The sequence below is a fragment of the Falco peregrinus genome, chromosome Z, assembly GCF_023634155.1.
Source record: "Falco peregrinus isolate bFalPer1 chromosome Z, bFalPer1.pri, whole genome shotgun sequence".
Taxonomy (NCBI): Eukaryota; Metazoa; Chordata; class Aves; order Falconiformes; family Falconidae; genus Falco; species Falco peregrinus.
Genome location: NC_073739.1, coordinates 82,242,015 through 82,256,751, shown reverse-complemented (window position 1 = coordinate 82,256,751; position 14,737 = coordinate 82,242,015). Strand labels below are relative to the sequence as shown.

Genomic DNA, 14,737 nt, shown 5'->3' with positions numbered 1-14,737 from the left:
TAAGGGGAGCCTGGGATGGAGCTGCTGCCAGATCTTTCATGTACCAAGAGCTCCGCTGGCCCTCTACATACCATACCATACCATACCATACCATACCATACCATACCATACCATACCATACCATACCATACCATACCATACCATACCATACCATACCATACCATACCATACCACACCATACCACACCATACCATACCATACCAGAAGCCTTTTACTTAATGAATTGCTCTCAGAAATATATCAAAGAGCTTCCTACACGCAACAGCCTCACAAGGGGAATGCAAATAAAGTATTATATAAAATCTTCCCACTGGGTCTTCTCAGAAAAAAAAAAAAAGCAAACATAAAAAGATGTTAAATGATTCCATTATCTAAACTTTCCTGATTTATAGAGGCAATACCGTGCTCAGCTAGTACCTTGCATACCTCGATGGAGTGTTCTTCACCCCAGAGGCTCACACAGTGCTAGCAGAACTTCTGGGGGTTATCACTCAAATACAGCAGGGCTTAGCAAAGCATGGCAATGCCATGCAGCAAACATGAAGAAACAATTATAAAAAAACAAGAAACAAGAATAATTATAAATTAAATGAATGTAATAGTGACACCAGGATTTTCTCAGCATACCACAAGTTCATGAAATATCTCTCATTAGATCCCCCATAAGCAGACCATTTTCTCACGGCCACCTGCCCAGAGAACTGGGAAGACCACAGTATAAGGTTTCCAGGGAGAATTTTCTCCATTTTCAAGCCGTTGCTTTGTATGGCGTGCACAAGTGCCAGTCTATGGGCACTAACGCCCATTCAGTCTCCCACTGCTGCTAATAGCAGAGATCTCACCAAGCAGTACAAAAGCAGGGCAAGTATGGGGCAGCCTTTCCCAGAGCTACCCAAAATCACTGGAAAAACAGCAATTTAGGAATATCCTGGACTGCAGGTTGCATCAAGACACCTTATTTTTACCCATAAATTGCACATTATTCAGCAGTTGCTCTCAGCCCCACACTTACACAACATCCTGTGGGTGCTATATACACATGTATTACATAGAGATGTCTGTATAAACACATAATACACCTATACACACACGTAAAAATCTTTCTTCTGTTTGCCTTGATCTTGCTGAATCCCACAGACAAGAATTTCAAAGGCATCAGGTACTTAGGGATGCAGAGGGGGATTTTCAGGCACAGGGAATTCAGCTTCACTCTAGGCTCACCTATAACCTTTAGGAAGCCAATTACTTTTGAAAATGTGGCACTGGACTACTCTGCCTTCACACAAAAGGAACCAGACGCTGAATATATTTCCAGAACTAACCTGGATTTCCATATAAATGCCCTTTCTGATTGCCAGGTTAGAACCGCACGAGACAAATCATGGTCACCGATACATAAGGCACATTTTCACAGTAGCTGAAGCCAGCAGAAATCTCATATATGAGTATTTTTCAACTAAGATCGGTGCATACTGCACAACTGGCAAGGCAGAAATCTCAGCTGGAAACAGAACAGGGAAAACAAGAATTTGATTTTCTGACCAAACCCCTCAAAATCCATACAAATTTGCAACAAAAAACCCCACCAACATCCCTGGGGAGATAATTAGCCAGCTTCTTTTTTTTACCACATTTGAAAAGTGATTGATAATTTGCATTCAAGACAAACACCTTATTAATGATATTTTTTGGGTTTCTTTTTTTTTTTTTTTTACATTTAAAACTACTAGTGAAAAATCAACAGCCAGAAATGGTAATAAACTGAACCTCGTCCTCGCCAGCAGCGTTTCGCTCGTGTATCAGTAACAGCAAGAGAAATGCTTGCCGGGACAGAAGAACAATAGCTTGTAGCTGCTCTTTGGTGCCAAGGAAAATTTGTTACTCACTGTTAAAGGAAGCCCAACACGGAGAGAGATAATTACTAGCTCTGCTGCAGGCTGGGAGAGAGCCCAAATGCAGGGAAAACAGCTTGGGCATTGGTGGATGTTATTTGTATATAGAAAACAGGCTCCCTGTTGGAGGAGATCAAATAGGTTTAATCTGTTCGGGGGGGGCAAAAAACCAACAAAAAACCCCTATAAGTTGAAACAAACGAGAGCATGGCACCAGGCAGATGGAAGATGTCAGAGCTGAGATGATTAGAGCCGTGAAAGCATCACTCACGCATGACTCCTGCATCTTCCTGTGGTACCCACTAAAGACTGGCACATCAGCTGAGCCCTCGGGGGAAGAGCCAGGGACCTTCTTCCACAGGGAGAACGCCCAGTCCTGCTAACACCCCAAGCAGGCTCGATGGACGCAGCCAGCCTCCCAGCTGCATTTCAAGCAGCCGGCTGTGACGCTGGGAGGGAACCTGGATGGGGTTCTGCAGCAGAATATTTCAGAGCAGATGAAAGCTATAGTAAATTAAATCCACAATTCCATCTGGCACCTTCAGAGGCTCATGGGAAGCAGCATCTCTGTACAGCACACACCTTCCTACACAAGATCTTGTCTTTGCAGTATGCAGGTGTTTGTAAAGATGCTCCCAGCATCCTTGCATCCAGGCACATGGCAGGGAGGGGATGCATGAGCCCCCATCCCACAGCCAAGCAGCTTCCAGCACAGCTCCGCACAGGAAGAAACTGCGCCCAAAATGGGAGCTGCAATACGCCCTGCTCAGACTGGCACAGCCTCTTGTACAACCCTGCAAGGGGCTCCCAGGCTTCTTCTCACAGATCCCACATGTGAAACCGAAGCCTGAAGGACATTCAAGCAGGGAAAAACCACCAAAACCACCAGTCTGAAGCCTTTTCTCCAGATGGAACATCCATCAACCACAGCAACTGCAAACGCTGCTCCACCCTTTCCTGCAGCTGGCTTGGTCTAGTATCTCCTTGGGTGAACGCTACTCTGTAAGGGTTGATGGTCTCATGGTGGAACAGCAGCTCCTCAAGCAGGTGACAATGGTCAAATCCATGCCGCCACCATATCCAACCCTCTCCCACACAGGTGCCCACACAGAGGAGGGACAATCACCTCCAGTGATGCCAGCCACGCTTCATACCCTTCACTGATGCTCACACCATGTAAAATCACCAAAACCAGTTCACCCCCCACACAAACTCTCAGCACATGCCATTTTGCTTCTTCTCCCAGTTCACCCTCTCAGTTATTTAATCCTCTTCCCTACAACACCATCCTTCTGCTGCAGCACATAACCAAGACACACAGCTACACAAAGACCCCTCATCCCAGCTACATCTCGTACTTCCAAGTCAGCTTTGATGCTCTACATAGGTCCCTCTCACAGGTGGCAATAAGCAGCTCTTCAGGAATAAATGGGACACACCATATTTTTTCCCCAGAGCAATAAGCTCCTGGTCAAAACATCTATGGACACATTGGGATGTTACCCACCTCCCATGGTTTTGGTGGAAGCGAGCCTTCAGAAGCCGAGCAGAGGGACACATCGCCCCTCCACAGGAGAGGGAAGGCTGGCAGCCCCGGTGGGCTCTGTGCTGCCAGATGAGACAGTGCAAGAACAGAAGCAAAGGTTTGGTGAGGAAGAGCTAAACACAACCCCTACCTGATTGTGTTCGTGAGACGACGAGCCCTTCCCTCGGGATGGGGAACAGCTGCCATCAAGCTGCTCGCTACAATCCGCCGTCCACTGTAAAAGGGATAAATAAAGGGATTGCATAAAATAATAGCCAGGCTGGGGAAAACTGCTGTGTCAGTTCATAGCGCACAGCAAACACTGTCCAGCTGCGGGCATCACTGTACGCATGCAGACCTCCTGCTTTTTGCGGATGATCCCAAAGGCTTTGGCTTGGAAACGCTCCACCTGTCGACAATAAGCAGAGGGAAGATGCAGGAATAATTGCAGGAAGGCACCTGAAATGATGCTTTGCAATAAAACCCATCTCCAGAATTTTTTTGCAAACTCCAACGGCAAATGGTATCTCAGGTGTGTGGTACACACCAGGGCAGCTTGATTTGATTACTCTTCCACGGAGTTTGGGACATTTCTGCTTTCCCCAACTCTGCTTGCTTCAGGGACAGATACAAGTCCTGAGCTGCCAAAAACCTGTGGTTTTATTTTAAACAAAACAGAAAACAGCTCAGTTGCAGGTCTGGCCAGTGCTGTATGCTGCAGCTGCGATGTGCAGTCTGGATGGCAGCTCTGCTGTCACACTGGCTTCATCCCATGGTGAAGGGCATGGGCATCAGGGGACTTCCTGGCCATATGAGATCACGAGCCACTCAGCCCCGCTTCCCCCAAGATGCCTTCACCAAAATAATTCAATTTGGGGTCATCCGGGGTTCTTTTTCCCCCCAAAGAAATGAAGGGCTGCATCATACTGGGGGGAAAAAAATAAAGAGCAATTTTCACTAGACAAACGTGAAAGGTGCTGATTAATCCTAAAGTCACTTTGTCACCCCCCAACAAATTTGAGACTGAACCTCGGTGACCAGCCCCCATTTCTGAGGTCTTTCATCCTGGAAGTGCTCGGCTGCTCCAGAGACACTCACCGCTTGGATGCTGTCACTAAGGCTGATATGCCAAGAAAATGAAAAGTCAGTTCCACAAAAACAGCAACTACCTGAGGGCTTTTTGACAGGTACGGATGAGGCCACAAAATAAGAGGCAGAGCCACCTCTAGAACTGCCCATGATCCCTGCACACCTCTGCTCTTACCGGAGAGCCTGTTCTAGCTCACCAGATGGGGGGATCTCAGCCTCACCCTTAATGAGCTCCTTGAAGAGCTGCCTGTCACTCTCCTGCCACCTCTGCTGACCCATCTGGAAAAACTCATGAGGCCATCACTCTTGAAAGCCTTCTTCTAGACCTATGCCTATCTCCTTTTAACAATTCTGAGTGCAACCACACACCTGGAAAGGTCTCCAAGGTACAGCTCAACCATTAGTATGTCCACAGCCAAAAGAAAATTGCACCTTCCCTCTGACTTTCCTCTTTTTCCTGGTGGGAGCAAGGTTGGAGACATCCCCACACTTTGGGATTCTGTAGACCGGTGATGGATTTAGCTCCCTTGCAAGCAGCGTGGAGGATGAAGTGCCTTGCCTTCCTTCCCCTGGCATGCAGAGCAGTTATCTGTGGATGTGGTACCATCTAAGCATCTCACATACATGGGTGAGTGGATTTATCCTCTCTCAAGCAGGAAAAACATTACTGCAGCCACAAGGAAATGAACTGCAGACAGATCAAGCAACTTGCCCAACATTAAAGATTAAGTTGCCAACAGAACCTTGCAGTCAAAACCAGTTTTCCTGGCCTCAGCCCAGTGCCTTCCCCCTAAACCCATCCTTTTTCCTCCAGCTCTCCTTAAGAGGGAACGTGCCACCTTCAGTCAGGCTGGCTTCCAGCAGGGTTACTCCAGCAAGCTGCAGGATATGTGCGTGTTTATTCCTTGCTTTGGTAAGAAGTATCAGGCAGAGAAAATCAGAAATAAAAATTCCTGATCATTTCTTATACAAATTCGGGGTATGAAGTGGGAAAATGAGTTATCTTCAGGAAGCAAGAGATTAATTCCTTCTTAATGCATCCCTTTAGACACTGCTCAAAAAAAGCAGGTAACCTATATAAAAACCTATCCTCGTGCCATACACAACCCCATAAACATGAAATACTGCACTTCGCTGCAGTTTCACAGAGAAATCCTAATTAAACTTATACACCAATGGTCTGGGGTATAACCACATTTAGCTGCTTAATTTGAGATGCCTCTAAAGGCAGTTTAATTAAAAGGTTCAATGTTCAGATCTTTCATTATTATTCATTTTTCTTTTAAAATAAAACCTCACTGTCTTTAAAGACAGCATTCCCAGAACTGACATTAAAAACCCAGCAGCTCTTTTTTTTATAGGGTAGGCCAGGGAAGAAAGCTAAAATCCCATTTCCACAACTGGAAGATGGATTTGGTTGTTGCAATCAAGGATCTTAATGCAAAAACTGTACCAGGGCTGCCACAAGAATTGGCGGGTTTTCTCCTTAAGATGCAGAAGGAGCCCAGGCTATGGGTGGAGCTGTGGACAGGCTGAAAGTGGTTGTAAAATTTTGACTATTTATTTATTTGTAATTCAATAGTATTTCTAAACTTGACACATCAAATAAAGCAGCACCTGTCCGTTTGACCTGAAGTCCCTCCAGAAATGTCACTTCCAACAGCCATTTTCAGTTGGCCTTCAGTTACAAAAACGCACTATGAAGTACTTTGGATCACTTGACTTTTAAATTAATTTTCTCCCACTTCTAACAGTTTTGATCCTCAAATTGTAAAAGACCTCTTCTTCTTAAAAAGCTTCCTGTGATCGATAATCTCTTTACACCAAGCTAATTTATAAAGGGTATAAAGCTCTGGATCAGATCCTCGGCTCCAGCAAACCCGCACAGCTCAGAGATCAGCAGTGTTTATCTAATTTATCAGATGAGGACGGGATCCTCCATATACAGAATCACAGAATGGTTTGGGTTGGAAGGGACCTTTCAGTATCATCCAGTTCCATCCCCCCTGCCACAGACAGGGACACCTCCCACCAGCCCATGTGGCTGCAAGCCCCATCCAACCTGGCCTTGGGCACTGCTGGGGATGGGGCACCCACAGCTGCTCTGGGCAGCCTGTAAAGAATTTCTTCCTAATATCTAATCTAAATCTCCCCTCTCTCAGTGCAAAGCCTTTCCCCCTTGTCCCCTCGCTACAGGCCCTGGTACAGAGCCCCTCTCCAGCTTCCCCGTCAGCCCCTTTAGGCACTGGAAGGTGCTATAAGGTATTCCCAGAGCCTTCTCTTCTCCAGGTTGAACCACCCCAGCTCTCCCAGCCTGTCCTCACAGGAGCTCTCCAGCCCTCTGACCATTTCCATAGCCTCCTCCACACCTGCTCCAACAGGTCTGTGTCTTCCTTGAATGGGGGCCCCCAGAGTTGGACACAGTACTCCAGGTGGGGTCTCAACAGAGGAGGAAAATCACCTCCTTTGACCTGCTGGCCACGCTTCTTGCGATGCAACCCAGGAGAAGCTTGGCATTCTGGGCTGCAAGTGCACATTGCCAGCTCACATCCGATTTGTCACCCACTGCTGTCCCCGAGTCTGTTTTTGCAGGGCTGCTCTCAACGGATCCATCCTCCATTCTGTGCTGATACTGGGGATTGTCCCAACCCATTTACAGGACCTTGCACATGGCCTTGTTGATCTTCATGAGGTTCATATGGGCCCACTCCTGTGGTGGACTCAGGGACACTGGCTTTTGCCACCACCAGCACATGGGGTGCACGGGGCAGAGGACAGGAGAAGTGGGCATCTCCAGCAGCCGGCAGTGCCTTGCCCTCTCTACTCAAACTGCTCCTCCCAATTAAAGGCAAAACAAAGCCCTAGGGAGGCAGGGACTCATTTGTAAGCTATTAATAGACTTGGGCATGAAACAAGAGACAAAACGACCTGCAACAAAACTCTGCGTGCTGGAGGAGGTCATGGTCCTGAACAAACCCAGCCTGGACTCTGCTCTTCTCCCCATCAACATACCCCCAGCTTGGCTTTGCCACACAGTCTCGTTAGCCACTAAGCTAACGTTAAAGCTTAATGCAAAGTGATCCAAGGATCTCTGCTCGGGACCAGTCCCCCTTGCACCTCATATAGAGACAAAGACCCAGATCAGACAGCAGACCCCTGCAGCAGCTCAGACACATCTTAGCTACCTAATGATGGCTATACCCTTACACTTATGACCCTTCAGCCTTATTATTCTTACCTCATCCTCATAACCAGTATGTAAGTGGTCTCTAACCTAAATACTTTATCCTACTGGGAGCCCTGCAGGGTAGGAAAGCACCTCGATCTCAAACAGAGTATGATGGCAGCCTTACAAGCCCAAGTGCATGGACCCAAGCCCACCACTCCCCCCTGCACCACAGGCTCCTTATCCCTTTGACAGTTCACATCTTCAACACACATCTGGCACAATAAAAATTATTTCCCTCCAAACAAGAACAGTTTCAGAGGTTTCATTTCTCCCTGTGTTGGATGTAAAATATCCATTTTAGGAACCAACCTAACTAGGACCATGTCATTCCTAACGACAACACCAAGCCCTGCTAAAACCATAACCATCCCTCTGTTTGCTGGGTATTCCCATACTCTGAAATACAGAAATTTCGTTCTCTGACATAACCATGAAAGCAAGCAAACAGGTTACTTGTTATACATATTAAAATGCCCACAAAAATCACACTTCTGGGAAGCACTTGGGGCTTTCGATTGACCTTCTAGTCTTGGTTGTTTCACGGACACCCCTGTGCCTAAGGGCAGGAGCACATCTCACTACCAAGCATCCCCCCCTGCTGCAGCCCCTGCAGGTCTTCCCAGTCCCTCCAGAATTTCTTCACCCTGGAGAAGTAGTTTGGCATGGAGAGAGGCATCCTTCATTTGCAAATGAAATGTCATTCCTTTGTAAACGGGAACCCTGGAGAAGTCAGAAATCTTTTGGGCATGCACCTTGAGACCATGAAAAAACAAAACCCAGTCAGGAGTCCTCTACCAATGGGCTGGAAACCTTATATATATATAGCCAAAGAAGCAAGCTGCCCCAAATCCACTGTCTGATTACATCCTGCTTCACATCCCAATCCTAGAAAAGCTACTTCAGCTGGACATGCATCTACAAGCCAGCAGTGTCCCCCAGCCTCTCTCCCACCCCACACTGTGCCCTTCACCCACCTGCGAGATGTGGGACCGTGTCTTCTCACTCTCACCGTCCCCCTCTGTTTTATCTGTCAGCAGCCCCTGGACCTGGTACTCCAGGACGTAGCTGTCAATGAAACGCTCCAGCTCCTCGATCTCCTGAGAGCGGCTGCTCCCCGCCTCCGAGGAGGCTGATGCCACCGACGAGTTCTCCATCCCTTCAGGAAAGACACCAAGAACGGAGGGGGCCTGAGAGAGCAAAACAAAAAGAGGCGAGAAATTATTTCCCTGTAATTATAAAAAGGTTAAAAAAACAGCAGCCAAAGCCTATCAGTTACCACGGGCAGGATACTTTTTGCTGTACATCCTCTTTTCCAATAACATTTATAATAATCCTAGGTTGTCACATTTAGAGTTTCCCTGTGTGCAAAACCAGTCCCACTTCTGTAATATTCCTACATCTAAAGACAACAACAGACATTGTGCCTATCCTCCTTCTTAAAATGCAAAATAATGAAAACCTCCAGACACATGCAGAAAAGAAAAAAATTACAAGTTTAATTTACAAAGCCCATGGCATTAGCTGTGCTGGATAAGGGTGATAAGCTAGGCATGACAGACAAGGGTGTGAGGAAGAGGATGATAACTGAAAAACTTCTCTAAGATGGTAGCAGTAAATGATGCTGAGTGAACAGCACGATTGTAAATGGTCCAGCGACGACGTTTGCATGTGGAGGTGAAACAGCAATCACACCAGAATTTATTTTTAAAACCTCTCTCTCTCTGCAGGAGAATGGCTCTACAGGAGATGGAGAGGCTTTATGATGCTCTCCTTCCCATGGCTGAATGCCAATCACACCTTAAGGAAAAGAAACCATCAGCTCCTGTACCTGGGCTGGGCATGTTTGCACATGAATTAAGCTTTGAACCAATGTCTTGTAGTAAGTCTCATGCTCCTCCTCCCCTGCGGCTGGGAAGGAGAAGACACAAGAGATCCCACCACACTGCAGGACACAAGGACTTAATCCTTCACCCTCTCCTTCACCAGGAACTGGTATTGACTGTATGTTTTGAGACTAGTATAAAATTACCAAGCAAATTCGGAGTGAGTCACATGCCATCCAGAAGGGAAAGCAAAAAAAAAAAAGAAAAAAAAAAAAAGAAAAAGAAATCTGTTCTCAGCTCATGTAATTTCCAGCTCCTGAACTATTTCTCATCTGTCACTTCTGAACAATTGTGGCTTCATTTGGAAACTGCCAAGAACGAGCAGTTCTGGCCTAAGGATTTCATCTGCTCAAGGAATTATTCCCAAATGTGCCTGGACTGTCAAAAAGGTTCATTATGTAGATCAATATCACACATTAGCTCCTGCACAAAAATCATGTGGCATATTAAAAAGCAGAACGAAAGAAAAATAGACAAGAAAAAAAAAAGAGGAGCCCCAGAGAGCACAAAGCCCTCAAGGAGGGCATGCTTCTCCCCTTTTAGCTAATTAGTGCCAATTACCATATGGAAACCATCAATTATTAAATAGAAATTGTTGAAGAAAGAGTTGGGAGAATAGGTGGCTGCAAGGAGTCCTGGAGGGCAGGATGGCGTGGGGAAGTGACCATGTGAGGCAGGGGACAGCTGATACAGGTGACATCACCTGGGATGCAGCACAAGAGTCAGTGGTCATGCTCCATCCCCTGGGGCCACACAGCACAAACACAAAGGGGGTTTGCCTATTTTAGTTTGCTGTGGGTTTTTTAAGGTGGCACTGGAGGCAAACAAGCTCAGGGCGCTGCCCCAGGGATGCTCCCCCTTGAATATCCATGATAAAGTACAAAGCAGAGCAATGGCTAACAGGACTCCACTTGCAGGGCGGGGGGGGGGGGGGGGGGGGGGGGGGGGGCTCACCACCACGGCCAAACAGCATTTTGCTGATTAGCAACAGCAGAGATGGCAGACTGAGAAGGAATGGGTTTGTCAGAAGCCACCAGATCCAGCAAATGAGCAAGACCCATGTATCTGAGAGATTTATGGATCTCTAGTAGGCAACTCTAAATTATCTCCCAGCACCTTCACCTCTCTGTACAGAAAACCAGAACTTTGCAGGAAGAACACTCCCGAATGTTTAAGGGTGACGAGCTACCCCAGACACCTGAGATAGGATCATCATTGTACACAAAGATCCCTAGAGCAGATGTCCAAGCACGGACAGAGAGTTGGTTGGCATCTAACCCTCGTAATAAGATAAAAGACTAACAAGTCACAGCCTGTAATCTTCTTTATATGCTTGGTGTGCACCAAGCCGGTGTGAATCACATAATGACACAGAGACTGGCCACCCAACATGGACGTACCGGTGGGCCAGAGCCACTGCCAATATGCCAGTGTCACCCAAACCAGGGTGTCAGTAAAGAGGCTCAACAAGCAAAGGAACATCTTGACTTTGTGGCATCTCACGGCACTCCCTGGTAGCGACCAGCTCTGGGTTTTCTAAATTTGTCCTTTGAATTCCCCCTCTGACCACACTCCCTTCCTATATGGGAGTTCATCATTAGCACCACACGTGCCTGATCCCTACGGAGTGAGGTAACATCCCAACTTGATGCTAAACCTCCTTTGGGCAAGTAGCTGAACTACAGACCTGAAGTCTTCTCCAGCCTGAATGGTTTTACAATTCCATGAGATGATGTTCAAGGACTTCATCGCTTAAATTCTGCTTTGCTCTCCCAGCCTACTTCCCATACTTCTTTCTGAGCAGTCTCACCCATTTTACATGAGTCTCTCCCACTTGTCATGCAACTGCCTCCTCCAGTTCCACCAGCCCGCCCAGAGATATCCCAGCGCTCAGATGAGGGTTGTTTTGGTCACCATCCCCTAGAAGCTTTTTCAGCTACTGGGCTCTACCTAATTCCACCAAGTGTGAGATGCACATATATAAAACATGCTTGACAAAACCAAACCAAGATAATCACGAGTTTACAGAGGCCCATTTGCTGGTTCTTGGTTCAAGCAGCCTGGCCCTTCAAGCAGGACAGATTCTGGAACACAAATGGTGGCCCTTCCTCCTTGGCAGGAGGAATCTTGGGAAGCCAAACATCCTCCTAGACCCAGACCAATTCAAGTCTACCTGCAAAGGTTTACTCTCCACACTAAAGCTAAACCTCCTCTCTCTTTCCAGAATTAACAATCTCTGCCAGGAAGGTGGTGTAGGATGGATGGTCTCCTGCTCTTCTTGGTGCCACCTGTCAGGAAACTTCTGTGCCTGGAGCAGGTTTCCCATTATGCCTCACCTTCAAACAAAACATGCATGAACAAGAGGTTTTCAAAGAAAAATCCAAACCCACATCTGAGCATCAAAGCGGCTGATGTCTTCCCAAACCAAGAAAACACATGTTTTTGAGAGCTCTTCAGGGAGTGGTGGTCCCTTGGATCTGTGTTGGCACAGTGCCTACCACCAAGGATTCCCAGACCCCAGATACACTCCTTAGTGATAATTAACGGAGAACAACCTCAAATGCACACTTTTTTCCTGTTCCCTCCTCTCTCCCTACTTTATCAAAGCACAAAGTCTGTAAGTTTTGGGGGTCTGAAAACTGCCTTCCTAACCTTTCCTACAAAGCCCATGCTATGTTCTTTACTGCGACCATAAAACAAGGAGTCAGCAGCAGAAAAAGTCAATAGATGTGTAAACTGATTATTATAACTTAGTAACTATGAGCATTACTTTAATGTATAATTATTATTAATAGCTGTTATTAAGAGTGATCTAAATGGGGTTCTTGCTCTAGCAAGATTATATAGTTTATGGCAATTATACAGTTTTACCCTTAATCAGCAAATAAACTCAGTAAGGAAGAGCATTTTTTGTGACGTTGGTACATTCATTCCCCTTCTCTCAAAGGTGTTCCAGGCTTGCTGAACTTGCGGGAGCAAGGGGTGAGTCTGAAGAGGTGAAGAGCAGCAATGGAAGGAACCCATTTGGGGGAAGATGGGTGGGGGGCAACAGCACAGGGGAACTTGCAACCAAAACGACGTAGAAAAGGTGAGACCGTGATGAGAAGACAACAGACATGCAGGGACAGCAAAGCATTTCCATCAGCTCACTGCGGTCTGGGCAAAAGGACCCCATGCGAACATCTTCCCCCAGGGAAGATGCTCCAGCCATCTTCTCTCCAGCACAACAAGACAAAGCTTCTCCAAAACCTGGACTGCAGCAGCCTGGCAGCGCCGAGGCAGCACCACAGGGCAGCCTTACACAGCTCTTCCCCCAGGGTGGGACCCACCGGTGCCCCAGCCATCCCAAGGGAGCAGGGACTCCAGCCCCAAACAAACATTCCTTGAAGTGAGGAGTGGGGGCTTTTGGTCCAAAACATGCTGATGTGGCAACCTTTCCAGCAAAACTGCTGCCCATGAAGAGATCTTCTTAAAACAAACGTTGCTCCAACTCAGCAAGACAATCCAACATTTTAACCTCCTGTTAAGCCAACAACTGCACACCTTCTCACTCCTACCCAAAGTCCAAGCCGGTCAGGCATCAGACAAGAAAACAAAATAAAGAGGTTGCTTTTGCCATTTTTTTGCTTCCATTGGACGGATGCTGAAAGCCTAAAATGCTTTCTCACACACGACAAGCGTCTTTGAAGGCCACAGCCTTCAAAGACAAGAGAACCAGGAGAACCACACTATCACTCGCACCCAAACAGTGAGAGCTGGAAGGGGATTTACCTGACAATTACCCTGCCAGGAGGTAACACTCAGTGCTGACTCCTAGGTAAGATGACTGGAGAAGAGCTCTGAAATACAGAGTTCAGGCAGAACTGCTTTATGTGGTACTTAGCATCAGGGTTCTCCAGGTTTAGGCACCTATATAAAAATTTGATTACCAAAAGGTTCAATGACCACCAAATCTCAATAAATGGCAAGTGCCCAGCGCATCTTTCCAACCACCTGCCTCAGCTTTTAGATATGGGTTTAAGTGACTCACTTAAGGTATCAGAGTTGAAAAACCCATGTCTATTCCTTACTTATGCTCCAGTTAAATACTGAAAATTTATCCCATGCCAATCCTCTGTTCCTCTGCAATTCCAATACAGGCAGAAGGAACGCAGAGTGGCCTCTCTCCGTAGAGGATTTATTCCCCAGAATGCCATCGCAGGCCAGCCGCTGGAGAGGGAGGCTGTGACAGGCTCCAGAGCCACCCTGACAGGTCACTGAAAGCCTTCTTCTTGCCATATGGGATTTATCATCCCAGGTTTTTCTAGGAACAAGAGATGCTTCCTATAAAAGGCTGTCACAGTGCAAATTGTTCATGTACCAACGCAGCCACCTCCTTTTACTCTTCTGTGGTAGGACATCCAGTGTCCCTCTCACTTTCATTCTCCCTGGGGAGTTTATAATAAATAAATTTTAAATCCTGCTGTGATCCAGCAGGTCCTTTCTCCTCTGAGGCATGTGGGACATGAACCAAGCAGCACCCCAGCAGCCCATACGTTTATTTATCTGTGCCTGCATGGGATGAGGGTAAAAATCAAACTGAAGAGAACCCCAGCAAGACCCAGGGAAAGGCTCCAGCGCCAGCCAGCAGACACCCCCATGAGCAACCAACAGTTTTCACATCCCTTGTCCACCCTCCAAAACCCACCCCATCGCTCTCCGCTCCCTACAGCGAGGACCTGTTGGACATCACCTCTCAGCCAGATAACACCCTCTTCTGCTTGGTGCTTTGCTGGGGCAGGGTAGAGAGGATCAGCACGTGGTCAAACCCTCCATCATCACCTCCCCCACACTTCTCCAAAGCCACTGCTGAAGTGCACAAGGAAGGAGGTTCCTTCAGCCCCAGACCTGGGAGAGATACTTCAACCACACATACCAGGGCAGAGCAGCTGGTGCAGAACAACTCTCCTAGTTCTTATCAGGTCAAGTGAAACCCTCCGTGTGCTTTGACCCTGCAAATAACTGTCCACCAGTTGACACTGGCAGCAGTTCATGCTGACGGACCTTTGACCGTCTGTGCTTGGGGTTTGAACCCCTGCCTATCAGCACGGCCACAGCCGGGGGGGCATCGGGTTTGCTT

At 47.2% G+C, this 14,737-nt stretch overlaps 1 protein-coding gene across 5 annotated transcripts in view; it reads right to left on the bottom strand.

Moving 5' to 3' along the window:
• Window positions 1-14,737, bottom strand: part of CTIF (cap binding complex dependent translation initiation factor) — a 141,254-nt gene that overhangs the window by 105,637 nt on the left and 20,880 nt on the right. For 4 of the 5 annotated variants that reach the window (XM_055791291.1, XM_055791292.1, XM_055791293.1 and 1 more), the window contains exons 2-3: window positions 8,710-8,922; window positions 3,569-3,652 (exon numbers count right to left, since the gene is read on the bottom strand). In XM_055791291.1, coding sequence (XP_055647266.1) covers window positions 3,569-3,652; window positions 8,710-8,889 — 264 coding nt within the window. In that variant the 5' untranslated portion in view covers window positions 8,890-8,922. The remainder of the gene's footprint in view (window positions 1-3,568; window positions 3,653-8,709; window positions 8,923-14,737) is intronic. The other variant, XM_055791295.1, reaches the window with a different exon arrangement.